This window comes from Anoplopoma fimbria, chromosome 8 (genome assembly GCF_027596085.1).
Source record: "Anoplopoma fimbria isolate UVic2021 breed Golden Eagle Sablefish chromosome 8, Afim_UVic_2022, whole genome shotgun sequence".
Lineage (NCBI taxonomy): Eukaryota > Metazoa > Chordata > Actinopteri > Perciformes > Anoplopomatidae > Anoplopoma > Anoplopoma fimbria.
In genome coordinates, this window is record NC_072456.1 from 27,165,831 (window position 1) to 27,184,847 (window position 19,017).

Consider the following 19,017-nt stretch of genomic DNA (forward strand, 5'->3'; position numbering starts at 1 on the left):
TTGCTAGACTGGTAATAATAAGCACATGCTATCCTAAATATTTCAGGAAATTTTAAATAATGATAATTCTGGGAACGTATAGTTAAACTCTCGTCATAATCTGATTACCATGTATTTGTGTGCATGCATGTAAACATAGTCACTGCAGAGCAGGAAATATTGAGTCATTTTTTTCTCTATAATTTCACTTGTTTGTTTGTACATTTTGCAGTTAAATTCTTAATTAAATGAGAAAATACATTTTATTTGTCAATAATTTAAATCACATTGGAGTAAAAACAAAAACGGCTTTATCATTTGTACTTTTTATTTATTAAATTACCAGCAAACGCTCATAATCGTGATTTATATCGTTATCGAGTCGTGAAATTGGACGAATCCTAACCGCCGTGGTGCAAGTTTTACTAGCACCACGGCATGCTGGGAATCCTTATTGTTCAGCCCTGCAAGAAAAAGGGTCCTGTTAAATTACTCATAAACGCCACTTTAGAACAAATGTGTTTTTCTGTGCGGTTCTTTCCCAAATGAAACAAATCCACAGCACATATATGTGGATTTCTTGGCGTTTTGAGACCTTGAGAACAACTCTTGAGTGTATAAATTAATCTTCTCATGCATCGTCGAAGCCCTGCCGTAAGTATTAATGAAATCTTTGCGCCAGGGCGTCGTTGACATTAATTATCATCAAGTGAATGTTTGGATTTGATTAAAAACACAATTCACAATCAGCCTTCGACAGTGTTCCAGTTTATTGAGCTGACCATCATCGGGCCTCGGAAACAGGAGAATGAGCACAGGCTTGTAATAGCCAAACACACACACACACACACACACACACACACACATTAACCAAACTGCTGTGTGGAAATTGAATGATCTCCATATAATGGAAACAACCACTCTTCAACAATGGAGGCCGTTGTGCGGAGACAGAGAGCGGAGGCGTGAAGGGAAACATCGGGCTGCGCTCTGTGAACAGCTGAGATTGTGTCTGTCTGGCGTTTTTACTGCTTGTCAGTGGATTGATTAATACAATATGGCATGTTTTTTTTGTTGCACTGTGAAAAAAAGAGCCATTTTGACGTTCAGATGAAACATATGGCCGAGCGGTTTGTTTTACTGCTTCCCCTGGGATGTGTTGAGCTACAGATGCACAATAAAGGACGACTTCTGTAGAAAAGGAAACAGAACCAGACCTTTCTAAAGACCATTGTTCGGGTTTGTCTGGCCCAATGAAACACCCCTCTTTGTGTTTTTTCTCTTAACCGCACAATCTCCTGGTGAAATTGGGTCTCCCTCTTGCTGTGCGTGATGACTGTGTGTTCAGAGACACAACAATAGACGACTAGAAAAACATCATCTGTCCCTCTGTCCTTGTTGCCACAGGTGAGAGGACGTTCAAGTGCGACCAGTGCGACGCCACCTTCAAGAGGAAGGACACGCTCAACGTCCACATCCAGGTGGTGCACGACGGACACAAGAAGTACAAGTGCGACCTCTGTGAGAAGGCCTTCGTCACGCCGTCCGTCCTCAAAAGCCACAAGAAGGTGAATATAAAAAAAAAAAGAGCCGCAGCCAGACGACCTCAATCTCAGGCGCTGATTGAATGTCTGCCACGGCGACGCTTTGTCCCAGATCTTTTTTTTATTATGTCTATTTGAAACGCACACACAGTTCAAACACAACAGATAGAAAATAACTTATGAAACCTTGCAGAATGAAGTCGGTTGAAGCAGTTCTTTTGCACGTAACTGCAGAAAGTTGTAAGAAAAAACTTCAGGATAAATTTCAAATTGGAGGAAATGACAATTAGACCATCTACTGAAGCAAAATGTTTCCTTTGTTTCACATCCAGTCTTTAGTTTAGTTTATACTCGCTGAAGTGGATAGAAAATATCACTCTCACAAATAATTCACTGATAAAAACATCATTTATGTGTCTGGTGACTTTACAAAGAAGGTCAATTAGCTTCTAGATGCTTAAGACGTCTTAAAAATCTACATTTGAGTGAATATTTAGCAGCTATCAAATCATTTACAGGATATTCAACCTTTGTTTCTTTATAATACATTTAAGACTTGACTTCTTTCTTTACAGGGCTTGTATAAAGTTAATAAAGTCGTAGTCCATGAATATGAGATATCAGTTTACAAATTATTACAATTTCACATCATAACTATTCATACCGGCAGAGATGCATATTCACGACAGCTGCAACACTTTTTCAACACTATTGATCACATGCAGATATTTTATTGAGTTTCCTTTTAGTGAAATGCTCTGACTGAATTCAAACACTCTGGTAAACGGTTATATGAGTAGGGCTTTTATTGTGAAAGGCAATAACTGGAGGAGTGGATCTGGTCTGTGCTGCCTTTATCAAGTTTGAAAGGAGTAATTAAGTTTATCGTCTTTGTTCAGACTACTTAGCCTCCGTGTTGTCTTACAGTGTAGTGTCGTTTTGAATATGTCAGTTCTGCACAACGTGACTGGTTGATGCATTTATAGACACAGCAACATCTCAGGAAAAAACAAGCTTGTTCTGGAAAAAAACACGTGAAAGTTTTCATGACAAAAACTGTGGATTAATCACACAAACAAAACTCCCCCCGGAGTGTGAAGCCGTCTCTCTCCTCTCTCTCTCCTCTCTCTCTCCTCTCTCTCTCTCTCTCTCTCCTCTCTCTCCTCTCTCTCCTCGTGCCGCTGTTGTAACATCTCAGACTGTCAGACCTGGCGGTGACATCCATCCCGACCGCTGCCGCCCTGTGAAGGCTTCGAGAAATCAATTCTATGTTGATTAGAAATGGCAGTTAGTCCATTAGCTCCGCAGGGTTTCAAAGCCCTCGAACAGATCTCGCTGCAGATTATGAGCCCTGAATCTGACAACGTCCGGTGTGGTTATGATCCAGATTGAAACCAAGCAGCTTCTTGGCACGGGGCAAAAAGGAAAATGTCTCCGAACAGTAGGGCTGAAGACAGGCATGCCCAACCGCCTCGCTGCTCACGGGGTCCGGAGGGCCGCTGGGAGATCTGGACCTGATCAAAGCCAGGTTGCCGAGGAGACGACAGCTCGCTGGCCGTGTTTACATGAGCAGAGTAACCCGGTGTTTGGCTGTGCCAAAGTTGAGGTCTTATTCAGGTTCACCTTGATAGTCAGAATGCCAGGTAGGCAGATAAGGAACTGGTTTTAACATCTGATGAAGGTTTCTGTGGATCACAGGCCGAGTTTATTGTCGTTATTCTGACAGTTGTGACGCTTCTGAGTCGAGCTGCAATTAACTTTCTTTGTAGATAGATCTGACATTTATTTATTCAATTATCCAATTAATCAATCAAATCATACGACTATTGGAGGCCATTTTAGGTAAAAAACAAAAAAAGTAAAAATTAAATAAAGAGTTGTGGAAGGAGTGAATATTCTGAGACAAAACTCAAAACAATTAAGAGCAAAAAAACCTAATTTTAATTTTTTTTGTACCAAATTCATCACACACTGATGCCAGACGTGCAAATTATATTTATTTTATTAGTATTTATTTATCTCCATAAAAAAGTACAGAAAGAACAATAAGAAAAATGTGTATATGCACCTTTCGGGACCTTTACCACGCTCAGAGGCCGTCCATCAGAAACAGTAATCTTTAAGATTTATCTGATACTCTGTCAAAATAAAAAGGGACAACAAGTACAATGCGCACTGATAAAATAATTATTTCCATAAGAAAGAAAGAACATGAAAGCATAACGCGTTCATGTATCTTTAAGGACTTACGCCTCCGTCCTCTATAAGAACTCGACTTTACAAGCAACAAATTCAGACGGCGTCAAAATTAACTTTTTAATTTCAGAGATGATTTTTCTTGCAAATTTATGACTTTACAATCTCAGAGAATATTCATATTATCATTTTGTGAGTTTTTGTACAAATTTTACTTCAGAAATCCTTGTTTTTTTACTTTGAATATTACCTCCTCACCAAGCTTCAACATTTTATTTTAACCTGCATTTGCCCTCATAAAATCGTAAAAAATATTTGTAATTTAGTGAGAAAATGAAAAAGATGACGTTATAAAATTTTGTTTGTTTTACCAATAGACCGTATATAAGAAGTGGACGTAGTCATCGTGACATCACCCATCGGTTTGTGGACTGATGTTTTGAAGCCTTGAGTTCTGCAATTGCATCGTCGTCCTTTTATTACGGCCGTTGCCATGTGTTTTTCCTGCAACCAGTGAACAGGAAGTGACCATATATGGACTGAGGAGGAGTGACGTAGAGACGCCGTATACGTCTCTGGTGTCGACCTGTCAATCAGTGTGTAGCCCCGCCCTAAAGCATCCCCTGCTTTATGGTCTGTTTGACTCTAAATGGAGCATCATTTACTAAATGAACATCATGCTGTATTGAAGAAGACTTGAAACTAGAGATTGAGACCATAAACTCATGTTTACAATGTTTACTGAGGGAATAAATCAAGAGAGAAGTAGAGTCATTTTCTCATAGACTTCTATACAACCAGAGGAGTCGCCCCCTGATGGACAGGAGAGAGAATGCAGCTTAAAGACACTTCCGCATTGGTTTCACTCAACAGAACCGGAGGTCACCGCCCGCCTGGTTTTACCCAAACAAAAACAAGAATATCAAACATTTGGGGACTTGTTTTATACGATAATCAAAGTATTTTCTGAACGGATGTAGAACCTTGTGGTCTGTGTGTGAATGAACAGTAGAGCTGTCTGTCCAGACCTGAGTTATTCATGGAGCTCTTGTGTTGCCGTCAATGCTTTCTCCCTCCGTGTTATATGAGAGGGCGTGTGTGTGTGTGTGTGTGTGTGTGTGTGTGTGTGTGTGTGTGTCGGCGTGTTTGTGCATGTATTGTATGTTTTGTACCAGATAAATCTCACCTCCGTCAGCCTGCTACTCTGGAAGAATTCACCCGTGAGTGAAAATTACAGGGCTCCTTTTCTTGAGCAGTTACAGACTCACAGATCAATTATCTATAATAAAAACTCTGAATAACTCCCGATGGTCGACCATCCCATGTGACACCGCCGGCTGTCGGCGTGCGAAGGTGGAACAGCGGAGATGTTCCCTCTGCTGCACCAACAGCTCACCGAATAACACCACCTCCATCTCCATCTGGGACACATGTGCTCCAGAGCGTGTGCGTGTGCGTGTGTGTGTGTGTGTGTGTGTGTGTGTGTGTGTGTGTGTGTGTGTGTGTGTGTGTGTGTGTGTGTGTGTGTGTGTGTGTGTGTGTGTGCTGTTGTGTGTGTGGGGGCTTTGTAAGGAAACACCCGAGGTGTCAGAGGGACACAGTGGGGTGACGGAGGACGGAGAGAGGAGGTGTTCCTGTATTGTTGTACTGCTGTTGAAACTGTCGCTCCCAGTTGGAGCCTCTCATACTCTGAAGATTATTCTGTAGGGGAATCTATAACAGGAGGAGGAGGAGGAATTCAGAGGGGGAGGGAGGAGGTAGAGGATGTACTGGTGCATGCTCCCCACATGCTCTTCCTCCTTGTTTTTGCATGTGCGGTCCGTATGAGCTCCATACTGTGGAGGCTGAGGCAGAGGGAGGAGGAGGAGGAGGAGAGGAGGGTGAGGAAGAGGAGAGGAGGAGGAGGAGGAGGAGGGAGGATAGAGAGGAGGTGAATGCATACATGCTCCCTGGCCTTTACTCCCCGGGCTTTGGACCCTGTACGGTCTGAGTTCTTTGATCCGGCTTCAGAGGATCGTCCGTCACGTGAACACGAGGATCTCCGTTCTCTGAGCGTTCTCTGAGCGTTCTCTGAGCGTTCTCTGAGCGTTCTCTCAGCGTTCTCTGAGCGTTCTCTGAGCGTTCTCTGAGCGTTCTCTGTTCTCTGAGCGTTCTCTGAGCGTTCTCTGTATTATATATAATAAAATGCTCTCTTTATATGCTTTATAGTAAAATATAAGTTCAGTTTGTAAATAAAAGAATGTTGGAGATAATTTCCTTCATTTTTTATTTCATTCAACAAGCAATTTGTTGTATTTTAGCAGCAGAAAGGCAGAACTGAGAACACTTTGATATCTGTTTATGTACTGCAAAACATTCTTATTGCAATTTTCAACAATTTTATCACATATTTCATAATTTCTTCATATGGCCACACGACGAGGCCAAAATATTAAATCCCAATAAAGGTAATATATATATATATATATATATATATATATATATATATATATATATATATATATATATATATATATATATATATAGATATATATATATATTTGTTTACCTTTGTGTGATTGAATTCTTGACAAATGAAAAGTATTTCCCATTTAATTAAGAACTTTAGTGCAAAATGTTCAGATTTTCTGAGATATTATTGAGTTCCTTTGTGCTGTTATGATTAATTAAGACGACATAATTCTGTATCACGATATCGATATGATTCTGACGATAAATCATCTTATTGATGAGCCATATAAAAGAGTTCTATTATCTACTTTTGAAGATGTTTTGACATTGAATTCCCACTTTCACAGTAGATCACATTTTACTTCTTAATATAGGAAGGACATGAGGATTGTTTTTCTTATTCGTATCATTGTTTCCCCCCTTATAGACACACACAGGAGAAAAAGAGAAGATCTGCCCGTACTGCGGACAAAAGTTTGCCAGCAACGGCACTCTGAGGGTCCACATCCGGAGCCACACAGGTCAGTGTTCATCCAGAGGTCAATGTTAGATCCACCGTCAGTCAGCTGCTGCAGAGACAGATGTGGAGTCACATCATAAAACATCTGCATAGAGCTGTTAAAGACGTTTAATGCAAATTCTCCCTTTGCGATATCCTGGGAAACTAAACATAACATCATCTGGAGGAGCTCTTTGAATTTTCACTGAGCTGTATTCTCTGTATCTAGCAAGCCACATGTTGGCTTGTTTACTGCAGCTGTTTGAACCCAAAACAAACAGGTTTAACTGTGATTTAATTCCAATGAACGGATAAAAGGAACGCTGAAATAACTACATAATGATGCTGATTTAGAAAAGGTCTGAATTCATGCTGTGTTAGTTCTCTCAGCCAGACAAGAAGCAAACAACTTTTAAAATGCTTGTTTTCTGAATGGCGTTTGGATCGATTGGCTCTGGGCTTTGCTAACATTGTAGCGTTAATACCATAGAGTGTGTATAAGAAGTGGACGTAGTCATGGTGATGTCACACATTGGTTTGTGGACTGATGTTATGAAGCCTCAGGATCAACGATTTTTCTGTAGCCATGTTGTTGTTTTTGCAACCAGTGAACAGGAAGTGACCATATATGGAGTGAGGAGGAGTGACGTAGAGACGGCGTATACGTCTCTGGTGTCGACCTGTCAATCAGTGTGTAGCCCCGCCCTAAAGCATCCCCTGCTTTATGGTCTGTTTGACTCTAAATGGAGCATCATTTACTAAATGAACATCATGCTGTATTGAAGAAGACTTGAAACTAGAGATTGAGACCATAAACTCATGTTTACAATGTTTACTGAGAAATGAATCGATTAGGCAGATTGTGCATAGTTGCCTAATTTTGCGTTGACATTGTTTGTTATGGTGTTTAGGGGCATTAAGGTCACACATTGCATCCTGAAGATGAGGGTGGCGATTAGACAGCTTGACTTGTATGTTTTGTGCATTTTGATGTTCTGCTTTTACCACCTTCAGACCACGATATCTGAGTCAAACTCAACACACTGAGAGGTAGTGAACAAAAAGTCTTTACGAACAAATTCATCTAAAAAACACCAGGTGAAATCTGACTGACAAACTGGCTCAGACACACTCCGACTAAATACAACGATGGACAGGTGAAACCAATCAGGGCGGGAAGACAGAAACACAGGAAGTTAAAAAGAACATGACACATGAGAAGAGTGGCTTACAAAATGAAACAAGAAAGAAGCTACAAACAAACACACAAGGAAAACAACGACATCCATCCTAACAACCTACCAAGGAACCATTTATTACCGTAAATCTTCTATTAAAAGCCCAGAGTGGCTCCACGTTTGTTTTTTTTCATGACCAAGATACACACCGTTAGATCGGTTAGATTCTCCACAATTCAGACGTTTAGTTAATTTTACAGAAACAATGAGAACCAGAGTTTGATTCATTCAAATTTACCGGCATGTTAAATAAGAGAGACAGAGTCATCAAATTATAAATATGAGTCCAATTTGATGAATTATATTCTTTTATGCTTTAATAGCATCCACCGATCCAAAGAATCTAAACTTTTTATCATAAAGATGAATTCAAGTTGTGAATATTGTCATGTGAAGACTACAAAAAAAAGTTTTTCTTCTCTCTGCACCGTTGTGTTGGGTATGCTTGTTTTTGTTAACTCGCTGGCTACAAAATAAAAGCCTCCCCACCATTCTGTGCTTCGAGATGCCAGATAGAGCTCTGATCAAATGAATGACAACTAATTTATATTTTATTCCAAAGCTTAGCTTTTAATACAAATAATTTTATTACTGGTTTAAATAAGCAGTTACTAAAAGTATTTCCCATCTTTGCTGAGTATGAGTTTTTATGCGAAAGGATAAAAGTTTACACATCACAGACGCCAGCTGATTTCAGTGATTGAAGCACATAAAAGTGAACTATTTATTGCAGTTTTACGGTTTTATTAAAAAGTTCCAGCGGGCTGCAGCGCTGCTCGCTCCACTCTTTGCTCTGCCACAGAAAATAGAGCCCTGGATGTTCATTAAACTGCCTTAAACTGGAAAGAGACACATTCCTGTGTGTTTCCTTACCAACAGACTGGTGCAGAGACCTGGCACGGCCACACACACACACACACACACACACACACACACACACACACACACACACACACACACACACACACACACACACACACACACACACACACTTCTTGGCCTCTAAACTCCCTCACTCTCCCTCGATTCCTCTCTCCTGCTGAACTTCATCTCTTTCAATCTCATGTTTACTCCTCAATGTCCTGTTTTTAATGATTAAATACATCTCTTCACGATTCTCTTAAGCTCAGAACATTTATCCAGAAATGAAACGTACCAATCTTCCCAACGTGTCTTGTATTCTGATCTTCTCATTGAATCCAGAGGAGAGAGAGGTCATCATTAATTGGCCCACAAAGACCCCCTAACTAGTGAATCAGTTACCTCATATTGTCAGCAGGAGGGGTAAAAAGTAAAAAGAATCTTATCTTCTCAGATTCTGAATCGATTCACAACTTCCAAAGAAATCAATTTTAAAAAATATTTTTCTTCTTCAAAAGAACCTAAATATTTCTACTGATGGTCAGTAAAGAAATCGCCCTTGTTCTGAAACAAATTGACGACACCTTTTGCTGCGTAACAATCGCTTTCTGTGTGAAAGTACTTGATAACTATTAACAGTTAAAAAATATTGCCAAAAAAAAGGCCTTCCGTTTCAGACCAAGTCAAAGTTCTGTCAAAGATTATTGTGTGATTTGTTGAAGAACCACATAAAATACTGAAATAAAATAGAAATGTTATTTTGTGTATAATTTATTTAAGTTTCTGATGAATAGAAAACACTTTTTTAACAGGCAGCATTTCAATATTTTGTATAACTTAAACTTGTTATTCTTAAAATACACTGAGAATGGAGAAATACAAAAAGAAAATTTGAATAAAAAGCGTTTATTTATGAAAGTTGAGCATGAATAGATGTTTCCTTTTGCCTTTGTGAGTTCACATTATTATCCGTATCAGTTTTATTCAATTTTTTGATTTGGAATTTAAAACCCCAACATATTAAGATAAGATAAGATAATCCTTTATTAGTCCCGCAGCGGGGAAATTTACAGGATTACAGCAGCAAAGAGGATAATGCAAAACAGAAAGAGACATAGTAAATAAAAAAAACACAAGATCAAAATAAGTATTATAAATAAGCAAATGAGCAATAAAAAACAGTAAGAACAGTAGAGAATCCACAGTAATATTATATATACAGACAGAAACTATTATAAATATTGTATTGCACAGTGTATTAGTGTATTAGTGTCATGTGGTCTGCTGGGAGCAGAGCTGGTTGTAGAAGAGTATCGTGACATAAAAAATCCCAGAGGATAAAATAATTACCCCCCCCCCCCCCCCAAAAAAAAAAAAAAAAAAAAAAGTTTTACAAAGTGGTCCTGTGCCAGTTGATATTCATTTTTCAAACATAAAAACTCTATAATCTAAAACACATTTACTCTGCTTTCATGTCATAATTTCCGCCTGTCTCAGCGCACAGCAGCCTGGATTAGATCTTGAAGTTAGCATCCTTCTGTTCTGAATGAAGGATTGATTGAGATTTGGAAAGATTGATAGTGAGTGTTTTAGTCACGCTTCACTCCATTTCTTGATCTGATTCCATGCGACACTTAAGTCATTTGTGCTTCCTGTCAGGTGTCGACAAGATTAGATTGTGTGTGTGTGTGTGTGTGTGTGTGTGTGTGTGTGTGTGTGTGTGTGTGTGTGTGTGTGTGTGTGTGTGTGTGTGTGTGTGTGTGTGTGTGTGTGTGTGTGTGTGTGTGTGTGTGTGTCGGCAGGAGGACGGTGGTCCTACCACACTCTGTCAACAGCCTCCTTTGTATCTGTGTGTGTTTTCGTACATGTGTATGTGTGAAGGACAAACCAGCAGAGAGGGAGAATGTATTCCAGTGTGGCCCAGTTAGCCCAGTCTGATTGTATTTATATAGAATAAACAAAAGGGAGGAATGCTGGGGGAGGGGTGGGAGCCGAGGGGACACCTCAAAGAAAGAAAGGAGGAAAGAGAGAAAAGACCACTCCAAGAAAGCATCCAGCCGGACGACCCTTGACCCTGACTGGCTGTAAATCTGTCCCCTCGTTCTATAGGCTGGGAGGCTTTTTTGTTTGTTGCGTTTTTGTGTGTGTGTGTGTGTGTGAAACAAAAAAAATCAGGTTTGGTGAGACGTTCCCGGAGCGACAGTGGAGAGTATATTTGGTGTGTTATATGTAGAAAGTGTAAAATCATAAAACAACCCTGTTAATGTAAGTTAAAGTTTAAAGACGGCTAGTTTCTCTTAAAGGACGCCACCAGCCGAGGTAGAGCTCTTTAAATCCGAGCGGCAGACAGGAAAGCTTGATGTTGTTTGTCTTCCTGCTTCACAGGAACAAGTCAGCATTGATTATTTACCTGCTAAACACAGAGGACTTTGTACGGATTCCTTGGAGATTTCCTTCCCCTATCATTTTACCATAGGGCTGGAACTTCCCCTGCTGTGATGATGATTTATTTATTTTTTAAATGCAAATTACTTAATTTATCCTGATTATAGGGCTTTATTAATACGCTTTATTGTTAGGCTATTAGTAGGTATATCGTTTATTTTAAAGGGCAAAAATACTAAATACTTAAATACTAGTTTGTTAAATGAAGAACACAGATAAGCAAGATTTGTTTCTATTTTGCTGGGAAGATTTGGCTGCTATGATACAGAATATCCGCAAGTAAAGTAAAGTAAAAATTCTGAGTTCTTGCTTTGGAACGTAGGGATACAAGACAAACCCGCCTGTTTATATGTAATCATTTTCCCATTTCTATTTGTCGTTCAGCACTTGTAGATGACATGAAGGAAGTGACTGTTGTTTTGAGTTATTTTTGTCCCAGAATTTAACGTTTTTCAATTTCGGCAACCCAAGAAAACAAAACCAGAAGTGACACAAGAGGGTGGAGCAACTGAACGCTGAATAAGACATTGTTAGTTGACCAAAAATCTTATAGTTAACTTCCATAAAGTAAAAAAACATACTGTGAAAGGTTTAGTTCAGTAAGAGTAAGCCCGCCCTAAAGCATCCCCTGCTTTATGGTCTGTTTGACTCTAAATGGAGCATCATTTACTAAATGAACATCATGCTGTATTGAAGAAGACTTGAAACTAGAGATTGAGACCATAAACTCATGTTTACAATGTTTACTGAGGGAATAAATCAAGAGAGAAGTAGAGTCATTTTCTCATAGACTTCTATACAACCAGAGGAGTCGCCCCCTGATGGACACTAGAGAGAATGCAGGTTAAAGACATCAGCTTCACTTTGCAGAACCAGAGGTTGCGGGCTTATAAATATGCTGTGGCCCGTTTGGAAAGAATTGTCAATAGGGCTGTTTTATAATATTGTGCTTATTGCAGCAGCCCTACCATCAAACATTATGGGATAATTGGGTAAACTGAGACATGGATCAAAGAGAAACTTTAAAAACGCTTGAGAGTGTTAAGTAGCTGGTAATACTTGTGCTGTATATTTAGCTTGGCTCTTGTTTCAGTGTAGTTTTGTTAGAACTTTGTGTTGAGCTCAAGCTAATTAGTCGTAGTGAAACAGAGGCAGGCGTCTCCTCAGAGAGCAGCCGTCGTGAGATCACACACAAGCCGTAAAATACGATCCGCAAGAAACTTGGACGGGGATGTAGAAGACGTCGTGGAACGCCGTCGTCATGATGGATGTTTCTTGTTTTTTTGGCCCCGTTGTGTGTCCCTCAACGCATCACGGCTCAGTGAGAGTAGATTTTCCCACCATGTGTGCCATGATGTGGTAAATAACCGTAGTGGAGGTCATGAAAATTATTTGTGCCAAGGGAAACGTTGACAGAACCCAGAACCTCGGTGTCATACTTGACATCATTGGACATGTCATGTGTGGGCACGGTGTAAACCCATGAGATGTGTTTCAAAAACATTGGTGTGTTGCCGTTTAAAGCCCTTAAAAAATGCTGATTTAGTGTTTATGTTGTGTTAGGATTCCAGCTTCAATGTTTGGGCTTTTTTCCACCAAGGTCTCCAGTGTGTTTGCACATGTTCAGTAGTAGAGAACACATCATCATCGTCATAACCAACAATCAAAAGATGTGTAGTTTTAACAAGTAAAAGCAAAAAGCTAACACAGCTGTCTGAGATTTAAAAAAGCCGACATGTGTTGAATTAAGTGTGAACAAACAAAAGTATGCAGCATATTTCACTGGGTTGTAACTAGTGGTGCAACGGATCATAAAGCTCACTGTTCAGATCGTATCACAGATCAGATCAGCACAAAAGAAAAAAAGGGGGCAAATATAACTTTATTTTGCCGCCGATCATTAATGATCCATACAGATTCATTTGTTGTTTGATTTATTGTTTGATTATAGCAGCTGGTCTACAAGGATCCAGATTATTTGTTTTATTTCCCACCGTCCCCAAAAAATAATTTCATCACTCTAAAGTCAGTAAACCATCAAAAATACTAAATGTTACAGTTATTAATAGTGTTTTTTAATTCATAAAAACAAACAATTCAAATGATAAGGAAATAACAGTTTGATTGATTAAAACAAATCTAGTCATTAGTAGTTTTAATGATGTATTATAATCTTAGAGCTAGTGTTAGGAAGTTAAACATCATAATTCATCTCTAATATCCTGAAAACATCTTCAAACGGCGCTGCTTTACTTCTAGTTTATCCCCCACTGTTGTAACTGAACTGAACCTACGTACGTTAGCGGTGCTGCTAACGTTACTAGCTCTCCTCCTGTTGGCCGTTAACGGTGCTGCTAACGTTACTAGCTCTCCTCCTGTTAGCTGTTAACGGTGCTGCTAACGTTACTAGCTCTCCTCCTGTTGGCCGTTAGCGGTGCTGCTAACGTTACTAGCTCTCCTCCTGTTGGCCGTTAGCGGTGCTGCTAACGTTACTAGCTCTCCTCCTGTTAGCCGTTAACGGTGCTGCTAACGTTACTAGCTCTCCTCCTGTTGGCCGTTAACGGTGCTGCTAACGTTACTAGCTCTCCTCCTGTTAGCGGTGCTGCTAACGTTACTAGCTCTCCTGTTGGTTTAAACACAGATTGGTTGTTTATAATGTAACGTTATCAGAGATCAGAGACTAGAAAAGCATAAATGAAGTCCTGATCTCATATTTTACTGAGTATTGGAGGATAACGATCGTCAGTAAAACTTTATTTCACACAGTGATGGTTAACGTTAAACTGTGGAATTAATCAGCGGTGGTTCACATGCGTTTCTTAAACAGAGATCAAAAGATCTGTAATAGTCATAGTATCCCCTTAAGGGTGCTGGTATTGGTACTGGCATCGCCATTTTTTAAACAATACCACTTGTGCCACAGCATCTGTAGCCATGTCAGAGAAAAGTTATCACTAGGCCAGGCAATATTGTCAAACCATTTATGCGGTTATTATCCGTTTATATATAAAACTCATAATGTCTGGTTTTCCTCACAGACTTATTTAGAGGAGAGATCTGTTTAAATTCTGGACTACAGATGACAACTAAAGTAGATCTGACTCACTCAATTAAAAGCTTGTGCACAACCTGAAGCATTTTAACATCAGGAAATCATTGCCGTCTATATTTGTTAAACATTTGTATAATTAAATAAATGGACGTGCCAAAAAGGTTAGTATTTGTATTTATTTATTTGATTTAAAAGCGACCGTGTACAGATAAAAACATAAATGTCACCGTACCAGATCATAGCTTCAAGCTAATTTAACATCTGTAGTCCCTCATTAGGTCAAAACAAAGGGAACATGAGAACAAACAGTTCAGAGTAAAAACATGAGAAACAGTTATACATGAAAGAACTCACGATACAAAGCAACACGCAATAATGCATCACAAATGTGTGCATGGCAGATAAAAGCAAAGGAAGCTGACCATGAGGTAGAATAAAAGGTCAGAGAGAACAGAGATGAATAGAACAGTAAAACACGCTTTTTAAGTTGGATTAAGTGTCAGCAAAAGTCTCAGAAAGTGAGACAAACATTTAACAGTGTATAAAAACATCATAAAAAACATTGTTTCTTTTCACGGAAAAAGCTGATTGTCTGGATGCACAAAGGTGAAATGGTACGGTAAATATAAAAGATACGCTTGAGGATAGGGCTGGGTCAAGTGACTTATTGATGAAAATATCTCAATATTTTTATGCTATGCTGCAATATACAATATTTATATATGAAGATATTTTCTCTAAAAAAAAAAAAAAAGTGTTTGATTTAACCCTTAAATGTCGACAATCATACCAGTATGATCATTCTAGTGAACTTATCTGAATTAAGAGAGAACACAGCTCGTAAATTACACTTTAGAGGGCTTTCATTTTGAAATTCCGCATCTGATATTGTTTGAGTGACACTCTGAAGTGGTCTGCTTTTATTTTGAAGTTAGATTGGTCTCTGGTAATATAAATTCTTCATTATTACGTTTCACCGGAAGGTCACTTTTATTTTGAAATCAGATCTTGGTTGCTTTTATTTTGAAGTCAGCTCTTACAAGCTCTTATTGTAATGCTAACTATACATATGTACCTAAAAACATCATGGGGGCTTGTTCGATTGTCTTTTTCAAAGTGAAGTCTAGAATCTTCCATCACGGTTTCCGACCTCAACGCGTATAAACTCGCTTTTACTGAATTTACCGAGTGAGTAAAGACAAAGTCAAGCAGTGGAGGAGGGCCAAACCATCTAAAACGTCTTTAAAAACCAGGCACTATTTTGAAAATCTAACTATACAGCTAGGCATCTCAGTCTGTGTGTCCTTCTTGTATCTTGAGAGCCGCTCATCAGATCTTATCCACACTTCATCAGTGTTTCATTAGGGACCCAATGAAGTGCTTTGTGGAATTTGGTCCAATTTGAACATGTGATCTTCAATATTAATAAACTTTGAATAAATTAGTAAACAGCGCTCTGTGCAACAGGGGGATATACTAATGTTCAGACAAACTCGTCTTTACTTCCCTACAGAGCGTCTGGGACCAAAAGCCAAGCATCAGGCCGCTCTTAAAGGGGCACACAGTCTGATTGGCCACCTGCAACGAAATGGCACGCCCCCCTAACGATGCTGTAGGCAGCAATTCATTGGAGCAAAACAATTGGGCCGTTCCTAAACAGCCTCAAATGGACGCGGCGCTAACTGGCGCTTCGCTAGTAATCTAAAAATCATTGAATTGTATTTCTCTTTCTATAAAAACAAAGGAGGAAACACGCATTTGTTCTACAGTGCATTACTGTTAACGAAGGCAGAGAGAAATTACCACTTAAAGAAAATCATTTATTGTATATATTTATATGTATGCAGCATAATCCCATTGAGATTAAAAACAACATAAAAACAAGATATTTCACAAGAAAAGAAAAGGCAGACTTCTTTTACAATATTTCGTCTCATGGAAAAGAGAACACGCATGAAGCAACTCTTCATTTAATAAACTTGCTGTACCCCCTGGTTGCTGAACGGAGGACAATCATTTGTCTCCATCGTGGTTTCTTTTGTTTTGGTTACAGTCGTATTTGGATGTTTGTTATAAAAAGCAGCTCATTGCAGCTTTAATTGGTCAGAACGAGTCCCTCAAATGGACATCTGGTCGGACTCTGGAACCACTGAACCTGTTTACGCTCTGAGGACTTTGTTTGTCCCGAGTGCTGTCATGGTTACCGTCATTACTGTAATCATTATATAGTACTGAATAGTGCCTCTCTATCGCAGCTTGAACTCCTTTCGTTTGGATTGAGTCGCGTGTCAGGAGTTGGGATCCGCTTCATGTGCGGTAAGTCGAGTCCCGTCGGATACCTTCTCGCGTGGACGATTGTTTGAGGAAGTGGAGAACTCTGCCGAGCCCCCGGCGGTAATGGAAGAGGTCAAGTGTAAGAGTTGTCGGGCGTTCCCGCGGCTCATCAAAGACGGATCTCTTATCATCTCCAACACACCGATATCGCCTTTCCCCCGGGCGGGGCCCCTCTACGTCGGCATGCGACGGAGCAGGACCGGTGGAGGGCCACTGAACCTGGAGGAAGCCGGGAATTAATTTGTGACGGACAGCGCTAATGTGTTTCAGACCGGAGCCCTGAAGCTACAAAGCGCTCTCCATAACACGAACGACCGGGCAGCGAAAAAACGACAAAAGACCCGACCATCTGCTAACCAGACGCACCGCCGTACGCACACACACACGACACACGAGGGGTGCCAAACGGATCGATTAGCAGACGAGGAGTGTGAGGGCCACAGTGGGGGGGACGTGGGGTGGTGGGGGGGGGGGACACCCAGGGTCAAAGAGACGGTGTCCCGTTTCGGCACATGCTAAATCAGTTACCATAAAGCCCCGGCTCAGCGCTGCAGCCACCACTCATAATCCCCAAACAATCTGGCTCAATCTGGAGAATAAGTGGAGGGTTTCTGGTTACAGTATCGCTCTCACACCAACAGCAGACCCACGCTAAAGAATGTTACTACAGAGGGCTCCAATGGCGTTTGTTTATTTCCTGTTTCGATAAAGGATGGAGTGGCTCTTGTTTTGTTTAAGGCAGGTTGAACCAGAAAAGCTGTTGGATGAAAGTAGGGCTGCAATTAACTTTTCATCACGGATAATCAATCTGCTGATTATTTCCTAGAGTAATCAATGAATTGTTTTTTAAAATGTCAGAAAGTGGTGAAAAATGTCCAAAGTGATATCTTTGAATGTCTTGTTTTGTCCAAAACACAAAGATATTCATTGTTATATGATATAGAACAGAGAAAAGCAGGACATCTCTATATTTGCGAGGTAAATTATTTTTCTGGTGGTTGACTTATTGTTGCTGCTCTGATCAAAAGTAGTGTTCGAATAGGGTAATTTTCTTTTAAACCTCTATTTACCCGGCATAACCCCATTTAGATTAAGGATCTCTTTTACAAGTAGGTCTTGGCCAAGATGGCAAGAGCGTAAAAAAGCTCAACATTAAAACACAAATGAAAGATTAAAAACAAAAAAGCAAAACAAAAAACATTAAATATTGCACATAAAAGAGACCTTTTAATAATGTCATTAAAGAACAATTGAAGACAAGTACATGGATTTAAAAACAGCAGAAAGAGGTTATACAGTGTCGGGGCAAGTACATTCAATGCTCAAGTGAACCTTACAATCTTTCATAAGTATGAAATAGTTTAGTTTGAAGTGTCTCTCTAGCTTCCAAAACCTTTAAAAGCACCTTCACCAGTGCAGGTTGTAGAGATGAAGAACATAGTTTGTCTTTATGGACAACACACACATTTTCCATTACGAATTTGTATAAAAGAAAACAGACCAACTCTCTGCGATGATGTGCAGAAAGCTCACAAATAGTTCACTGATAACAAAAACATTTACAGCACGGATTCGTTTATAGATGCTTTAGAAACAGGAGGTCTTAATCACCCTCCTGTTTAATAAACTACTTAATAAAGCACTCCATGAATATGAGATATGAGTTTATAGATAATTACAACCCCTCACCAGTGTGGAGGTTGGTCGATGGAGTTTTGCTGGTTACACCTCCAGTCTATGAGTTACACTTGTTGTCTTTTATCCTTAACAGTTCATTTTGTTTGTACGTCCTCTGGTGTTTCGGAGAATAATGCAGCGCACAGATCATTGAGCATAAACGCCACAGATCATTGAGCATAAACGCCACAGCTCATACTTTGAGCTCGCACGCCGTCTGCAGAGGCTCGTGCTACGCGCCATTCGGGAGAACAAACAAAGCTTAACGCACCGTGATACACTGAATCTAACCTCTTCAAAGAGGATGCACTTTCATAAAAACATCACCATAATCAATTACAGACAGAAGCGTCGCTTGAATGAACCGTTTCCAGAGGAGGAGAAGGTGTATTAAGTAGGTGAGGTGGTGTTTTCCTGTCATCGGGGCGCGGTTCTCTCTGCTGTGTTTTATCTGACAATAGAAGGCTCCTCAGAGAGCCATGAGATCCACAGAGGAACACTACATTACCGTTACCGGTGCAATTAGCACACTAATGCGTTTCCCAGGACTCCCCGGGGCCTCTGCCGGGCCCTCCACCCGACACCACACACGCTACACCAGACGGAGGAATCGCTCTCCTCTTTCTAAAACACATCTGGGATTCAGATTCTTCCTGTTTGTCAACAGAAGACCTCCTGAAGGGTTTCTCATTGGAGCTGTCCTCTGCACACGTCTCAGTGTTTGGAGTCATCCGTCCACAT

The 19,017-nt window shown here is 40.0% G+C and overlaps 1 protein-coding gene across 1 annotated transcript in view; it reads left to right on the plus strand.

The window, feature by feature from the left end:
- Positions 1 to 19,017, plus strand: part of prdm5 (PR domain containing 5) — a 45,001-nt gene that overhangs the window by 15,202 nt on the left and 10,782 nt on the right. The window contains exons 12-13 of the mRNA XM_054603378.1: positions 1,387 to 1,547; positions 6,598 to 6,691. Coding sequence (XP_054459353.1) covers positions 1,387 to 1,547; positions 6,598 to 6,691 — 255 coding nt within the window. The remainder of the gene's footprint in view (positions 1 to 1,386; positions 1,548 to 6,597; positions 6,692 to 19,017) is intronic.